The following is an 18,463-nucleotide window of genomic DNA, read 5'->3' as shown; positions in this document are numbered from 1 at the left end:
ATTCGTCATCAAAGTGGGAACGCATCATCAAATTGGAGTGAGGGTTTGGGCTCACCCTGTAGTAAGAAAGGAGCAAATCACCCTCTAACTAATGAGTGAGGAAAAAACACTTTGGGCATGTGTATGAAGCCCAAATAACACTTTGATGTTTAAAGCACAGAAAAGTTGATTTAGCGTAACATGGGCTTTTTAATGTTAATTGTAATTGAGAAAAAATGCCGGTCAGCGTAATTGTAGATTAATTGTAATTTAACATGGATAATTCAAGACGTAATTGTAATTTAAAAATGTAGTTGATCCCAACCCAGACAGAAGCCTTAGGCTTGATCAGGTGGAGAGTTTCAAAGAAAGACACGTTAAAGGTCTGAAAAAGTCTAAATTGATGTGTAAAAGAATAATGCAAATATAAAATGTTTTATATTTTTTAATGAATTAAGTCAACATCGGAGAGATTTTGAGGTCAAAGTGCTAAAAAGGCATGTTACTGAAGGGTTAATGCAGCAGGAAGCTTCTACCACACAATAGAGAGGGAAGAGTTGATGTGTGTGTGTGTGTGTGTGTGCGTGTGTGCGTGTGTGCGTGTGTGTGCGTGTGTGCCTTCATTCCTGTGTGTAGACAACATGGTGGCAGAGCTGGAGAGTTTCACAGGCCTCATCCAGAGGGTGACAGGCTACGTACGCATCACACACTCTCACACGCTCAGCTCCCTGGCCTTCCTGCGGAGCCTGAGGTACATCGATGGGGAAACGCTCCAGGACGAGTAAGGATGCACACTCACACACACACACACTCAGATAATTTATGGCACAACAAGCTGCAACATGCAGCCTTGTAATTCCTAAACAAACATAAGAAGGAAAAGCATTCTGGGAGTTCTCGTGTGATAAGTATGGCTCTGTACTAGGGCTGTACTGATCAGATCAGTTACAGAAGCTATATGGATAACTTTTACGTTTTGCTTCTTTCTTTTCTTTTTCTTTAAATAAATAAATAAACAAAAAACCTCAACATCTTAAGGAATATTATTTGGTCAACTAAATAAAAGCAAAGATGTAAAAATATAGTTTGTATCTAACTGTGACTCCATAGATCTTGATACATTTTAACTTCAGGGGTTTTTTTTTTTCAAGAGAAAAGGCTAAAAAAATATTTGTGCTTAAAGATGACTGAGTGTTTTAGGTTTGAAACCTGATATATTTTCACATTCCTTTACTTTTTAATCAGATAAAGACATGCAGACGTGCAGGCCTCAAAGATCAATAAATATAAAATGATTTACTCACAAACAAGTGTGCATTGCATTGTGGGATGTGCATAGAAGGGTGATTTCTTGTGTTTCTTTGTCAAATAAAGAAGGCAGAGATTCACTTGACACAATTTTTGTTCTAGTTCGTTCCCAGTGTTCCGTGTAATATCACCTCACTCTGCGAGACATTCAATATCAGCCAGATTTAGGTCGTTCCGTGTAAGCCACAAAATAAACATTCCCTATCCTCTTTCAGTCCATGAAAACACCAGAAATGTGTTGGGAAGTCACTTTAGCAGAGTTTTTGGGAGCAAACACAAGACATCACTTGAACAATGAAGTAAAAACAGTTCTTTGCATCCGTCTACTGGACTTCACATCCCACGATGCAATGCACACTTGTTTGTGAGTAAATCATTTTAGATGTATTGATCTTTGAAGCCTGCACGTCTGCATGTCTTTATCTGATTAAAAAGTAAAGGAATACTTTTAGTATTCATGTTAAAAAGAAAAAGCCTCCAATGTCATGTTTTTAAGTCAAACCTATTCAAAGTCTGTCAAAACACAGAAAAAGAAAAGCTAGTAGCATAGGGCCAGAGTTGTGATCACGTATGTTTGTGTAATTTGATAATTAATTACAATTATGTTGTAATTATAATTGTATGTGTACTTCAATAATACATAAGTCTTATACAGCACTTTTCAAGGAACTCAAAGAAGCTTTACAAATTGAAACAGACAAACAAAGATGGGAGTGCTATTGTAGGTTGTAGGCGAGCTGAAACAGTTGAGTTTTGAGCAGTTTTTTGTAGGTGGTCAGTGAGTCTGAGTTTCTGATGTGGATGGGGAGTGAGTTCCAGAATCAATATATATGAAAGAGATTTGATGAGGGTTATTCGTATTTAGTGTATTTTACAGCTGATTTAGGACCTGTTGTCATTAGAGATGATGACAGAAAGCTAACACAAGAGGAAGGTTAGGTTGGGAACATAATTGTAATTGACTTTCTGAGGACAAAAAAATAATTGTAATTGGAAAAATAGCTGGTCACTGTAATCGTAATTGAATTGTAATTGAACATGGGTAATTGAAAACGTAATTGTAAATGATAAATGTAATTGACCCCAATCCTGCATAGAGCTGCTAAAGCTTTAGCCTGCAGTCCATCAGGGGGAAAAGTTCAGCCTGTGGAATGACTGTGGTGTAAACCAACAGAAACATTATTGGTGGTTTTTCCTAATATTTTTGGTACCAGTAACTATGACTTCACCTGCCTATTGAAAATGACCCGTAAGAGAAATTCATAATCGGATTTGGGCTGAATTTGCCTTCCATTGGAACGTAGCCCAATTCAATTTATTGTGTATTTCTATAACTAGCATACTAAAGAACATGGATGTCACACATACAGTGACCAATCTTTGTTTACCCCCAATTTTAATGTTATTGATACAAACCGATTACAATGTGTTCTGGTCCATAAAGATAAGGTCAAACCAACTTTGAACATTTTGTGAATCAGTTTTATGAGACTTGAGGCATTCAATTAAACAGAGGAGATTTTTGTGAATGAATATCCCTTTTTGAACCGGGTTGCCATAGTTACCAACCAGCGTAATTAGTCTATTTAGTTCTGATGTAGTTAATCAAGGCCATGACGTTGTTTGATGGATAAGAGATACAAAATAATCTTTTGACTTGCAGTTTGAAGATTCTTAAGTTCTTCAAGTGAGGCTCAAGTATTCAACATGTGACCATGTCTGTGCTACTGCATCATACACCAACCACTGTGCTCTGTAGACGCGTGAGGATAGATACTATTCAGTTTCACACATTGACCTTAATAATGTGGCTAATTAAAGATTAGCTTCAGATTGATTATCAAACATATGGAAAGGCAGGCTAAACTCCCTCCATAATATGTTAAGCTTTCATTTATTGAGGCAATTTTTTTTAAAGAAATGTACTTTGATCTCCTGACATGTTTTAGACTGTCACCTGCCAGCCTTCTTCAGAGGCATCTGCTAATCGTTTTGTTTTCTTGACTTCTGCCTTATTCAAGAAGAAGACAAAATGAACTTGATGGAATTATCACGCTGAACTAAGTCAAGAAAATATCAAAGCGAACAGCAGACGTCGCTGAAGAAGACTGGCAGGTGACAGTCGAAACATGTCAGGAGATCAGTCTTCTTCAGAGGCATCTGCTGATTGCTTTGATGTTTTCCTGACTTCCGCGGGATAATTCCAGCAAGTTTTTTTGTATTTTTTTTTTTTTTTTTCTTGGATAATATAATGTTATCACGTGGAACGGAAGTCAAAAAAACATCAAAGCGATCAGCCGACGCCGCTGAAGAACACTGGCAGTTTACAGTTGAAAAATGTCAGGAGATCAAAGTACATTTTTATGAAAAAAGTTGTCTAAATAAATGAAAGCTTATCATATCACTCAAAAAGAAGACAAAATGAACTTACTGAAATTAAAAACTCCTCCAATCATATACAGTAGCATATTCTAGCTTTTTGGCTTAAAAGGAAAATACCCAAGTATTTGAGGCTTTTATTCACACATTTATATGTATACATCAATGTTTTTTTTATATATATATTTTGGCCATTTTTTGGAAATAGATAGCCCTTGCAATGAGTTTGCATAATTCCCTTTATTTTTCACCCTGCTGAAGTAAACGTCGCACGCCTTTGTCTCGATTGGACCTTGAATGCAACAAAACCTCCACCAGTTCCTGTGAACTTTTGTCATGGTCACTGAAAGGCCTTCACTCCCTCCTTCCTCTGTTTGTCTTTGAGTTCACTGGAATCTTTCTGTCCCAAGGCCAACATTACAGTCATTCCTTGATGTCTGGGTGTTACCCAGTGACTCATAAAAAGCACAAAAAGCACAGACCCTGCTTAATCCGATTTGCCAGGTGATTTTTATCCTCCTGATAAGCAGTCCCTCTGCTGGCTAACTGGGTCATTAAACAGGAGATGAAAATAGAAATCTACAGAGAATGGTGAAATGGTAGCATTAGCCCAAATTAGTGCTGTTTTAGCCCTATAGAAAAGGAGGCTGAGGAAAGGTGGAGGAGTTTTCTCCATGCACTGTAAATAAGTGGCTGTCCTTGGCGAAAAAGCACAAACCCATGAATTACTGTTCCCATAATGCACTGATGGATAAACGTCAGCATCTTTCCCACCGTCATCCTGGTTTCTTCTTCGTTTTTCTCCCCAGCATGTACGCCTTCTCAGCGTTTGACAACCAGCAGCTCCAGTATCTGTGGGACTGGAAGCAGCACAACCTCACCATCAAAATGGGAAAGCTGTTCTTCAGAGCCAACCCCAAGCTCTGCATGTCTGAGATCCGCAGCATGTGGGACAAGACCAGCATCCAGGGCCGCTTTGACGAGGGAGACTTCAGGAACAACGGCGACAGAGCCAGCTGTATGCGACAAACATTAACTTCATCACTTCCCCCTTTATCTGATTTCTGAATCCAAGTACCCCCTTTGTCCCACTAGAACAGTGGTTCCCAAACTTTACACAGTCCTGTACCCTTTCAGACATTTAACCTGAGGCCATGTACGCCCTACTCCTGCAAACTTAAAAAACATAATAATGTAATGTAATATACAATGTAGCACTACAGTGAATTTTACCTATCCTGTTGAGGAATAATTATAATAATATTACTAACTAGAATATTTTCATTTCCTGTAGAAAATAGAAGTGTTTGCAAATGCTGGCCAGCGTCACACTGCATTAGCTTATCATTGGCATTAGCTAGCATCAGCATTTTCTAGCATTAGCAGTAACATTAACTTACCATCATCATTAACATTGGCATAGCAATATTAACATTAGCCTAGAATAAATATTGACTCAGTATCAGCTTTAACCCAGCAATAGCATTAGCCTAGCTTTAGCATTAACCTAGCATTAACTTAGCAATTGCAATAACCTAGCATTAGCATTCACCTATCTATAGCTATAACCCGGCATTAGCCTAACATTAGCATTAACCTAGCATTAACATTAACTGCTCTATATATATTCTAGTTTCCAATGTTGTCAGTTTTTAATTATTTATTCACGTAACCCCCATGACAGTTTCCGTACCCCACTTTGGGAACTTAGGGACTAGAACATTAGAACATTCTAATCAACATAATTGCCATCATATTGTGTATTTTGTTGTTGTTTGTTTATCCTTTTTATGATTCAGTATTTTTTCTCTTATTTTGTGTTTTTGTCGTTGTTTTGTGTGTGTTGGTATTATTTAAATTGTTCTCTCTGTGTGTGTGTTTGGTGTCATTTGGTTGTTTCTTATGTCGTTTTGTATGTTGTATGTTTATTATTTGTGTGTATTTTGTCGTGATCTTGTGTATTTTTCTCTCATTTACTGTCTTTGTTGTTGTTGTTTGTGTGTTGCTGTTAATAGTAAGTATTTTTCTCTGTTAGTGTGTGTGTTTTTGGTGTCATTTTGTTTGTTTTGTTGTTGTTTCTGTTCTTTTTATTATTCAGTATATTTTTCTCTTATTTTGTTGTCATTTTGTGAGTTGCTGGTAATATTTAGTGTGTATCATTTTTAACTAAAAAATAAACATTATAAAACCTCATATTTTTAATGATTTGATATGTTAATTTTCCCCTCTCTCTCGCGTGCTCTAATCCCATTTGAGAAACACTGCACTATATCATCATTGAATGTGATTTTGTATGCTCCGTTCTGACTCTCTGCTGCCCCCACAGGTGAAAGCACAATCTTGAGGTTTAAGTCGAACAGTACAAGCAGCACAAGAATCAAGCTGACATGGCAGCGCTACCGGCCTCCTGACTACAGAGACCTCATCAGCTTCATCGTCTACTACAAAGAGGCGTATGTTTTCTATCATCAGTGGAACCATAACACTACTAACACATTCATTTTGTTAAATCGTCAGTGAGCATGTAACGTGCATGGGATGTGGATGGCCACGTTGCCAATTTCAGGCAAAACTAAAACATGGAAGACACTAGTCGACCATTTGGAGCAACTTAGAGTTCAGTGTCCTGCTCATCGACACATAGCCTTGGGATCAAACCCACAACCTCTTGATCAGAATACGATCCCTCTACCACCTGAGTCACGGTCGCCCATGGCTTACGTGCTATAGTGTAGAAAGAAGGGGAAAAAGGTGGCATGCTGATGTAAAGTTTACATCATAGGCTAAATCTTTGTCGATTGTTTGTGTCGGACAGTTTGTGTCAATTAAGCAACACATTTTGATAGATTTTTTTTTTAAAAAAACTCAGTGCAAAGCTTCATAATTTGCAATAAACTTAAATGTACCAAAGTTTCTGTAGTATTGGGGCCACATTTTGGTGGAAGTTGGAAATCTGTCGTCCATATGGTTGATTTGTTATGAATTTAAAAAACTTTAAACTTCCAAGTCTCCCTGTAGTGCCACCTTTATTGCAGCTGAGACAGTCTGGCATGAGACTTATTCTTTTTGCAAATTTGGTGATTGTTTATGCATGGGAAGTAGGATTTCCTCTGTAAAAGAAGAACATGCTGGATAACAATAGGTTCCCAGCAGCTTATAAAACTAAGAGTTTGATTATATTTGTAATTTGTTCACAGTGATTTCACAGCAGGGGAATTTTTTAAAAGCTGCTCAAGATAACTATTTTATCAGATAAAGGCATAGTTTAGGCCTCATATTTTAATAAATCGAAGATCATCTGGTCAAAAAAATAACCTGTAAAAGAATTGCTTGAAAGTTTGTTTTGATCTCCAGCGTAAAAACTCAGTTATTGACATTGTCGGAAAAGTTTTGGCCATTGCATTGTAGGATGTGGAATCCTGTAAAACGGTTGCATAGAAGTGTTTTTACTTGATTCTTAACTCTGCCAAAATGATTTCCCAGCACATTTTTGATGTTTTCATTGAAAGTAGCAACAAACCCATGGTAGAAAATTATTTTGGGCCTTGCCCAGACAGATCTACGTAGTAAAACTAGGAACAAACTAGAACAAAAATGACGTCAAGCAAATCACTGTCCTTCATTATTGGGGATGAAACAGAAGAATCAGTAAGAATCAATATAAAACACTTATGGGACTCTACATCCCACAATGCAAAGCACAATTGTTTGTGAGTAAATTATTTTACATTTATTGATTTTTCAAAGCTATGCTGTCTTTATTTTTTGCATTTCACATTAAGAAAAGAAATGTGAAAATATATGTTTCCTTGTCTCTAATTGTTAAACCTAAAACACTTACTTTAGTATTTTTGAGCCCTTTCTTTCTGAGACTTTTGCGACAATGTCAATAAACCGTGTTAACAGTTGAGATCAAAACAAACTCCTGAGCAGCAATATTAACCTTTTTCTTATGCTAATGATCTTCATTTTATTGATCTATAAGGTACAGTATATAAAGGCTAATTTTTTTTATCTTTCTTTCTTCTTTCCTTCCAGGCCTTTTCAGAACATCACTGAGTTCGAGGGCCAGGACGGCTGTGGCTCTAACAGTTGGAACATGGTGGACGTGGAGCTGAGATCGGATAAGGACTCGGACCCTGGAGTACTCCTGGCCGGTCTGAAGCCGTGGACGCAGTACGCCATCTTTGTCAAAGCTATCACGCTCATGGTGGAGGACAAACACATGCCGGGGGCCAAGAGCAAAGTGGTCTACATCCGCACCAGCCCCTCAGGTGAGGACAGAGAGGATGACTGTAAGACTAGTGTTGCTATGGGAACAACATACGATTTGGACCACTTGTTTAATTTGTGTAGGTCTCGTTTTTGTTGCGATAACAGTCCCTGGCCTATCCAGTTAGGCATTTTATTGGGCTTGTAGGGCCTGTTCTATGAAACTGGATGAGTATATCCCGGATATCTCTCCGTCATCTAACCAAACATTTTCTGTCAGAGAGCAGCTGTACTAAGAAGCAGGATATAAACATGTTCACTTAAGCTAAATGGTTTCAGCTGGGCTACGTGCACGCTCCTGCGGCAGATTGTGGAGATTGCAGCGTCAGACCAACCACAATCACAGAGAAACTGTGTAGAGCAACTTACGTCAGAATTGAGGAATAATTCTTGAAGAATTAAAATCTACAATTCAGACCAAAAACAACACTGTTGCTGCAGAAAAAGCAAGAAAAGAAGAATACAGGTAGGACCAGGAATCTGCTGACACTGTTGATGCGTAAAAGCGTGAGATTATACCATATTAATTCATGGGATGATAAACGGACAGCGCTCTGATCAGTTTCACTTTATAGCATCACAGACGTGTTTCTGTTCAGTCATTGTTTCACTGTAATATGTTCCTGCTGATGCTGACAGTGTCACGATAACTTATGTACGTATGAATGAAAGAATGAGTTCATCCGTCCGGCAGGCATCATCAGCTGACTATAGATTAGTCCATCAGATGTACAGTAAATCTATACCTTTCCTAAAGGATGTCATTGGTAAATTAAAAGATTGCGTTTATCTATTAATAGTCTTTCTTTCCTAAACGCAGCTGTCTGATCTGCACAAACCAGGATCTTCTAAGTATGGACAGCTCAATTTTCAAGAGAACTGATTGGTCAGAAGGCGGGACTTTTGTACTCGCTCATATCTGATCCACTTCATAACCTGGTCCTGACCAGGCTAGGGGTTTAGCCTAAGTTACTATGATGATTTAGTTTGGTAAGAAGTTAACCAGTGTCGCAGTACAGGACACGACAAATTAATCCCGGAAATTGGTAAATCCAGTTTCGTAGTACAGGTCCTAAAAGGTGTACTGTGGTGTCTGCAACAAATATTTGCAAGTTATATGGTTTGGCTCCACCCTCCAGGCATTGGTCAGATTGGATTTGTAATACCACTTCCAAACTACTGTTGCTTTCTGAAAGATTGTGCTGGAAGGGAAGGTGTAACTGACACAGAAGGACAGGAATACTGTTTTAGTAAGAGATACGCGTCACTGACGGATTGATGGCAGGGCCAAAGGCTTCCCAGCATGCCTTTTTTCCTTAGAGTGCTGCCTTGTGGAAAGTGTTCCACAGGTGATCACCACACGCACACAGGTTCACTGCTTTGCCTTTCCTGACCTACTTCTATAGATGCTGTAAAGAGAACAGCCATCAAGAGCTGCAGGTGTTGACAAATGCTCTCAGGCTGTGGTTGAGCCATCACAGTCTCGCCCTTATCAATCCACTGAAATGTCTATTTTCACTAATTTCCCTCCTTCCCACACAAGAGGACAAAATGTTCCCCTGATGCTTTCCACCTACTCACAGGTGCCATGAAGAAGCTATATCAGTGTTCAGCACATCATCTGTCAGTGGGCATATTGTTAAGACTGATCTGTATAAAGACATCTGTTCATTAAAGGTCTTTTACTTTAACACATTTTCACAATAGAGAACGTTGTAGCTGAATCAATGTGTATCCATATATGCCAGAATATAAATGGTAAAATTATGATGATAATTATTTATCAGATAAATTCATAATGTAGCCCTCTTAGATCAATAAATAATATATAATAATTTACTCCAAATGTAAAAAGTTAGAATTGCTGCTGGAAAGTTTGTTCTCATCTCCACTGTAAACACTCTCATTGACATTGTCAAAAAGTTTCACACATTGCATCACGGGATGTTGTTTCCATAGACGGATGCATAGAAGTGTTTTTCTGTCATTCTTATCTTGTGTTTATTTGCAAGACAAGGACAGTGATTTGGTTTGACCCATTTTTTTTCTAGTTTGTTCCCGAAACGTTACCTCACGCTCATACAATCCCGTGTAAACCCCAAAACAAACATCTGCCATTGTTTTGCATCAACTTTCAGTGAAAACACCAGAAATGTGTTGGGAAGTCCCTTTTGTATTGTCGTGTTTTGGGGTCAAACAACAAAAATCACAGAATGAATGAAGTAAAAACACTTCCATGAATCTGTCTACAGGACTCCACATCCCACAATGCAATGTGCAACAGAGGATGTCAACAAGATAGTTTCTCCAGTGGAGATGAGAACAAACTTTCAAGCAGCAATTTCAACTTTTTACATTTTTTTTTTCAGTAAATGATCTTTGATTTATTGATCTCTGAGGGCTCCACTATGTCTTTATCTAAATAAAAAAAATTCTCCAGCAGCTTTAAGGTGCATTGCCTTGTTTCTTGCCTTCAATCAACAACATGGAAATTTTGAAAATTTGTCCAACACGATGAGAACACGCCTCCAGGAAATCGGATATCCCCTCAAAAGCCCTAATGTGGCCCCCCTCAAATCATGAGTCTCTAATGTCACGATGCGTTGTTGAATCATCCTTTTTATTTGTCTTCTTTAATGTTCATTTTAACATTTGAATGTACATTGTAAAGGTGTAAGAAAAAAATCGAATTGGCGATATATCGTGATATTTCACCGTGTGGTTATCGCATCGATCCAAGTCATTTGTTTTATGTTTTTTTTAAACAATAAACGTAAACGCCCGGTCACTAGGTATCAGTGAACCACATCAGACCTTGTAAAACTACCTCACTGCTCAATGCATTTTAGCTTAGAAGTTGATTGCACTTTAGTTTCATACAACATACTGGACACTTTTATAGATGTATGTGGTTACTTTTTAAAAAAGAATTTAAGAACTTAACAGAATCGGAATCTGTCTTGGAAGCAAAAATGTAACTTTTTTGAAAAATGTTTTGACGGTTTAATAAACATATCACTTGTTTATGATATTGGTACTTGAGTTACAGCTAATTAAAATGTATTTGTTCTCACAAGTTTAAAAAAAAAAAAGAAATAAACTATATTTCATATAATTTTGTACTTGTAAATGGGAAAATTTATAATTATTGATATCATGATAGCTATTGTGTTGTTTGTTATTGGGATATATTATATTGTAAATTATATTGCAAATCGTGAATTGTATAGTATCGTCAGATTCATGGCAATGCACACCCCTAAATTGTGTCTCATCCTATGCCCATTCACCCTCACTGAGCCTACTGGCTGTGTTAATACTGACCCCTGGTGGCTTGTTTTGATAATGGCAGTACATTGATATGAGTTCCTAAAGAGGGGTTTGATTTGAAAGATTTCACCTTTTTAAAATATGTGATGATTGTAGCAGGCCTTGGTTAGAGTTCGGTAATATGTAGAGAAAACAGAAAAATTCAAACGCAACCTCGCACTTTTGCTTCTTTAAGGATAAAAATGTTTTCCTGTGACATTTTGATGGCATTTTCAGGAAGTAATCCAAACAAACTGTGAAGCTCCAGAGGGAAAGACCACTTGAGATAAACACAGCTGCAACTCAAAGGCCCCGGGGAGGAAAAAAAATCGAGTTTACAGGAACTGGGATACAGTTAGATGAAATGGGAGTGTGCTGTAAATGGATCCAGCTGCAGCGCTCTGTAATGTCAGAAAATCACATCCGCTCCCGGCAGCCGGTGTGCATCACAGCCTCACAGAGGAAACCTTTTGTCTTCTTCTCTCCCTCAGCCCCCTCCATGCCTCTGGATGTTCGAGCATACTCCAACTCATCCACACAGCTGGTGGTACGCTGGTCGCCCCCAGTCTCTCCCAATGGGAACCAGACCTACTACTTGGTGAGATGGCAGCAACAAGCTGAGGACCGAGAGCTGTATCAGCACAACTACTGCTCCAAAGGTACGCACACACACCAGTACAGTACAGATATATCCTACGCAAGTAGAAGTACTGTTGCTTGATTAAAATTCTACTCAAGTACAAGCAAGTCATGCATAAAATACTCAAGTAAAAGTAAAAATTAGCTCATTTAAATAGTACTCAAAGAAAAAGTTTCTAGTTACTTTCTAACGCCATGTTTATTGTTGGTAATAAATCTTGCCACGTTCCCTTGCATACAGTAAACAACTCATGTATAAACTTAAAAAGGAAGAGACCAAATCCTGCACAATTAAAACTTGATTTATTTCCCACAAAGACATCTGTATAAAATAAAAGGTTTGTCAAAATGTACAATTCTTTTTTAGATAAAATGACAACAATAAATTAAATTAAAAACAATTTAATTCTCAGGATATAAATCAATTTATGAACTCTTAAAGGTGCAGTCTGCAACTCTTGTAAAACTGAATTTTTGTCATATTTGCTAAAGCTGTCACTATGTAAGGACAGCTTTACATCAAACTAGTAGTTTGTGTGAAAAAAACAGACTCATTGAGTCCTCCATGCTGCTCCTGCAGCCTTTGGCAGATGCCAGAGTGCACCGCGACCGAGCAAAAAGAACCAATCAGAGCCAGGACTGTTTGATGGGTTGTCTGACAGCTGTTGCTCACAGTCCCCGCCCCTTTCCTGGTGCTGTAGTGCCGTCTAATTACTGCTGCTTGATTTACATTATGTTTGATTTGTAATTGTTACACTAGAACTCTGTAGTTCAGATGTTGTTCATGTGTGCGCAGCAGCCTCCGTGTGGGCTGCTGTAAGTGACACTGTGTTGTTGCTGCTGCTGCTGAGGTGTGTGCACATTGAGAGAGTGAAATGCTGCAGTAATATGCTTTTAACAGAGCATGTTATATTACTGTGATGTTTCTGTCTGGCTAACGTTAAATAACCTGCATTCAGTGCTGTTTTGGCACCGTTTATTACGTTTAATCTCATTGGTCGGCTTTGATGTGATGCATTTGATCGTTGTCTGATCATTTATTTATTTTTTTTGTTTCACATTTTCCGTTGATTATTTTAAACAAAAAATAATAATTTACTCAGCAACGGTTGGGTGTAGAAATGTAACCAATTACCTTTCTTCTTTTAAAAGGTACTTAAGTACAAGTAAAAATACTGATTTAGCAATATATTCAAAAAAGTACAAGTACACATAAAAGCAACTCAATTGCAGTAACGTGAGTTCTTGTACTCCATTACTATCACCTCTGCACCAGTACACATCCATTATAGCAGCCACTCGTGACAAGCACCACTCATTTATTGGGTTTTTTCTTTTTTCTTAAGAATTTAAGAACTTCAAGATTATTATTGTTGTAATTTGCACTAAGTATAAATAAAGTTGAATTTAGAAGCTCATACATTCTCTACCTCTCCCAGAGCTGAAGATTCCCATCAGAATGGCTGCGATCGGAGTGGGAGATCAAGAGGAGGACACCAAGCCGACCAAGACCGATTTCGACGGGCCAGAGAAGGGCCCCTGCTGCCCCTGCCCCAAGTCAGTGGAGGACCTGGAGGCAGAAGCTGCCGACGCCTCCTACAGAAAAGTCTTTGAGAACTTCTTGCACAACTCCATTTTCACCCCAAGGTACCCAGTCCATCCCCGCTTTCACCGAGCAACACCAGTGTGCTCATATTCTGCCTAAACCATTAAAGATCATCTACAACCAAGGTTCTCAACAGGTGCTACAGAACCATTTTCATTTAGTCGGTAGTTTATACCTCTGCCCCAAAAAGGAGAAAAAAAGTGTGCTTTTACTTTGAAAGGTAGGTATGTTTGCAGCAGAATGCTGATTATACACCCCAAAAAAAGGTATATAAATACCCTTTTATAGTGTTTCATTTAAGCAATATCACACGAGTGGAAGTGCTGTTGTGCTAAAAATATCAGCACTGGTGTGATTATCTACAACCGAATCACACCAGTTCAGCACAACATTACGACCTCAAGTGTGATATTGCTTTTATACAACAGTTCTATATAGGGATGTCCCGATCAGGTTTTTTGCCTCCGAGTCCTTTGATTTTGAGAACTTGCCGATAGCGCGTTCCGATCCGATACTTCTATAACACATTAAAAAGATAAAGAAGAGCAAAAAAACAGATCCAGGATGTCCCTAATTTATTTTATTCACCTTATTTTAACATTCAACCCTAAACAGAACACTTCTGTGACGTAGCTTGATCAATCAAGCAATAAAAAAATTAAAAAAATCACGTTAGATTTTAGTGCAAGATTAAATAATATAAAATAAAAGTGCCACAGTGCTGTAAAGTAAGGCCAGTAATGTGCTTTAGGAACTGCACTTTAATTCTTACTCTCCTCATTTAGTTTCACAGATTTAAATGTATGTTTTTCTTGATGAAAAGTATGACAACTTAATTTTGTTGGCAGTGCAGGTGCAGAGCATGTAATGTATTAGCGTCATTCTTTCAGCATTAACGCAGCACAAACAATTGACACCATTTTTGTTCAATCTGGACGATGTGGGGAGCTGAGTGATGACATCACCTTATAACAAACTTGTTGTATCTTAAAAACGAAAAAAGCACAAACGATAATTCTTTCAGCACTAACGCAGCACCAATGATTGAGACCATTTTCACAGAGTTTTGCGTGGGGTGGGGGGCCAGCAGTGCGCACACACACTAGCATCAGGCTAGTTACCAGAGAGGCTAAAGATATGATTAATTTCTTCCAAACAGAACAAATGTTGTAGGGATTTACCTGCTGTTGATCTCCTTTATTCACAAATGTCTGAGAACTTGGGTCTGACTCTCCACCTCCGCTCTGCATCCAACTTGTTCTGCCGACCAAACAACAGACAGGGCTTCTCCTCTTTTTGACGCAAGTTCTTCTGTCATCATGTTCTACTAGTTCTGCAGCTTCAAAGCTTTCTTATTCATTTACACCGTAACCAGGGTAACCAGAGCGCTACTGTTCACAGTGCAACATTGAAAAGGCTCCAGTCTGATGCGGCGCAGCGTTCCGAACATTGTGTAATCAATATACCGGTACGGCGGTATATTAAAAGTGTATATACAAAGAAAATATATAGCGGTATTTGGTATGAACCGGTATACTGCCCACCCCTATAATGATAATAAATATACATATATATCCGAGTCCTTATTGGGAGATAAAGTCCTATTCTGATCGAGTCTGAAACCACATGATTGGGCCCGTGTTCCGATCACGTGATCGGATCAGGACATCCTTAGTTCTGCAAGCACATTTTATTAGTCAAAAGTAATAAATGACAAGAGATTATGATTTCTTTATTTATTCTTTTTTTTTTGGCTCCGCCAAATCAAAAAGGTCCACAACTGTAAGGGAGACGAGGCTGTTGCCAGGCAACACAAACATTCTTTAACTGAAAGTTGACCTTTATTAGAATGCCTGAACAGTGGAGTGATAATGTCTGTAAAAAGGCCCAGTGCCATTGTTACTCTATATTATCAGCACTCATGGAATGTCTGTTGTTCAGTCAAATTACTAGGCCGTAAACGGTTTAATTAATTTGTGATTGAAAATCGATGTTGTTTCTACAGTGAAATATTCAGGTATGGATTAAAGGGCCCATGTTACACTAAATTAACTTTTCTGTGCTTCAAACATCAAAGTGTTATTAGGGCTTCATACACATGCCCAAAGTGTTTTTTTCATTGATTCCCTCAGGGTGATTTGCTCCTTTCTTACTGCAGGGTGAGCCCAAACACCTCACTCCAATTTGATGCATTCCCACTTTGATGACGAATTTGATGCTGCACTGAGCTGGAGAAGCCGCGCCTCCAGGAAGCTCTCTGCCGTGATTGACATGTAAACAGACACACCCACCAAGGTGCACATTTCAGCGTCCTTCACGCAGCGCTATCAGTGTTGGGAACGTTACTTTAAAAAAGTAATTAGTTATAGTTACTCACTACTTGATCCAAAAAGTAACTGCGTTAGTAACTGAATTACTCTATAATAAAAGTAACTCATTACCAAGGAAAGTAACTATTTGCGTTACTGTTTAAAAAAAAAAAAAGTTGCTCTATGTCAAAGAATTCAGATTTTTTTTTAGATGCGTGTGTCGTTGTGAGGTGCTTCATTAAATTTGAGTTACTTACAACGGATGTGGACAAAGTCTTCACTCCTGATATAATGTGGTCAATTGTCTTTGACCACAATTAATTTAAAGTAGTGTTTGTTTAAAATACCTTTAAAATGCCAACTTTTCATTGGACTGCTCCACGCTCGCATCACTGCTGCTTCATCAAATCTGTAGTGTGTGTGTATGTGTGTGTGTGTGTGTGTGTGTGTGCTGGCACATGTGTAAAAACACTGGCTCTGATTGGCTACCATGGAACATGATGCTGCCTTAGCCAATCATAATCGCTCACCTTGTCTTTAACCCACCTCCTCACTACAGCTGTGTATGAAGCCAGGGATGCTTTCAGATAACAGTTTATTCAATCAATGCATGTAACGCACCATATTTAGCGTTCAGAAACGTTAACGGCGTTGTAACGGCATAAAAAGTAATTAGTTAGATTACCTCGTTACTGAAAAAAAAACGCAGTTACCTAAACGTCCATATTTTAAACGCTGTTATTCCAAACACTTGAGTGCTATGTATGTATTTTCTACAGTCAATGTATGTACCGGTGAATGCCCCGCCCCCACACTCTGTCTCGTGTTTATAAAGCAGCATGAGCTCAACTACGGAGTGGGTGGGGGGAGGGCGGGCCATCCTCTGGCCATACGTTACCGTGCGGGGAGGAGGAAGTCAGTGTCCCGTTTATGGACACTCCCACTCACGAATATTCATAACGAGGCCGCAAATCAGCTTATTTGTGTAGAGTTGCTCAGAAAGTGACTTTTCAGAGGCTAAAACTCTGGAAAACCGGACGAGTTTGGGAAAATAAACCTCAAATACTATTATTTTTGGAGTTCTTAGAACAAAATGGAGATGGGTGACAAATAGCATGACGTGTGACCTTTAAAAGCTCTTCATTGAGAGAAAAGAGGATTTTTTTTCCCCTCTCGTACATTTTGTTTCAACATAAACTTATTTTTGTAAATGTTAACTACATTGATTTACTTCTCTAAACTTTAACAACTTCGCAGCTTTTTATTGGTTCACAGGACCTGAAGCCGTACCATTCGTTTATCTCGATCTAGAACAAACATCTTTATTCCTATTACAGAATTTAACTTTTGAACTATTTGAAGTCTTTAGGTAATATCACCTGCAAGTGTTATACAGTATGTAGGTTTAGGGTTGCAAAGGGATGGAATATTTCTGGTAAATTTCTACAGGAACTTAGAACTATTGCAACAACACACCATCAGTAAGGTAAAACTAACCTGTCTCAGTCTAAACCCAGCTCACGTTCCCTATTAGCGCTAGAGTTAGGGACATTTGGGAATATTCAAAAATATAAACTTTTCATGGGAATTATTGATTGGAATTAACCGGAAATTTGAAGTAATTTTTAATAACAGATGCTGATATTTTAGATGATGCTAAAATTCAATTTCAAACTACATTTAACATCTCTGTTAAGGGCTAATTTTTAATTTAGTACAATTCCCCATTTTGTTTTGTTAATTCCCATGAAAACTTTCACACTTTTAAAATTCCCTGAATTTTGAAACCCTCGTTGAAGCGTTTGTTTGCCAATTTCCCAAATATATTTTCCAAAAAGAATTCAAAATAAAATGTACTTTATTTAAATGTTCTGCCCCTGATGATAGTGTGATCTCCACACTATGGGGACATGCATCAGGCTGATAAAAACAGGACATGGTGTGTACAAAATAAACATGTGTCAACAGAAACAAACTGCACAAACCCCACAGATAGTTCAACACTGCATGACCTGAATTATTTAGAATTTTATGGACAATTTTAATAGCAGTCGCCCTGTAGGCAAACCTTCATCTGAAAGTCTTCATGTCCTGCCAGAGTTTATTATCTGACACTGAGTGGAGGAAGAACAGCTGAGGCATTCATGGGAACTCATTTATAGGTGATGTTGTCGATGCTATATATATATATATATATATATATATATACTGTATATATACTGTATATATATATAAATTATTTTGGCATTGGCAGCACTAATGTGAGAAAATCCTGGGAATCAGTGAATAGGGGCAGGCGTGTGTATGTTTGATGAAACTCAGCTGAATAACCAGGTTCTAGACTTATATTTAGGGCAGACAATGCTGCTAGGTTTTCCCTGAGTGCTGCCTACAGGTACACGGCGCTGTGATACTCTGAGCTGTTGACTTGCTGTCTCTCTGTAAAAAGATGTTTGCATTACATCAGTGATTCTCAACTGGTGGGTCGCGACCCAAAAGTGGGTCGCCGACCTGTACTGGGTGGGTCGCGGACAACTAGTCAAAAATAAATCATTACTCAATATGCCTTTTATTTTTAAAGAAACTTTTCTTTTGACAGGCATGCTGTGAAATGCATGCTGCACAGGAAAATGTTTAGATTTATGTTTTTAAAAAAGATTAC

At 38.2% G+C, this 18,463-nt stretch overlaps 2 protein-coding genes across 4 annotated transcripts in view; both read left to right on the top strand.

Annotated features, from left to right (window-relative positions):
* Positions 1 to 18,463, top strand: part of LOC114458385 (synaptosomal-associated protein 25-A-like) — a 160,665-nt gene that overhangs the window by 12,710 nt on the left and 129,492 nt on the right. The window lies entirely within an intron of this gene.
* Positions 634 to 18,463, top strand: part of LOC114458354 (insulin-like growth factor 1 receptor) — a 30,226-nt gene continuing 12,396 nt past the window's right edge. For both annotated transcript variants that reach the window (XM_028440740.1, XM_028440746.1), the window contains exons 1-6: positions 634 to 760; positions 4,476 to 4,684; positions 5,993 to 6,119; positions 7,705 to 7,940; positions 11,739 to 11,906; positions 13,326 to 13,533. In XM_028440740.1, the coding sequence (XP_028296541.1) occupies positions 4,477 to 4,684; positions 5,993 to 6,119; positions 7,705 to 7,940; positions 11,739 to 11,906; positions 13,326 to 13,533 (947 nt within the window). In that variant the 5' untranslated portion in view covers positions 634 to 760; position 4,476. The remainder of the gene's footprint in view (positions 761 to 4,475; positions 4,685 to 5,992; positions 6,120 to 7,704; positions 7,941 to 11,738; positions 11,907 to 13,325; positions 13,534 to 18,463) is intronic.

This window comes from Gouania willdenowi, chromosome 3, assembly GCF_900634775.1.
Source record: "Gouania willdenowi chromosome 3, fGouWil2.1, whole genome shotgun sequence".
In the NCBI taxonomy this organism is placed as follows: domain Eukaryota; kingdom Metazoa; phylum Chordata; class Actinopteri; order Blenniiformes; family Gobiesocidae; genus Gouania; species Gouania willdenowi.
This window is presented reverse-complemented; position numbering and strand designations above follow the sequence as displayed.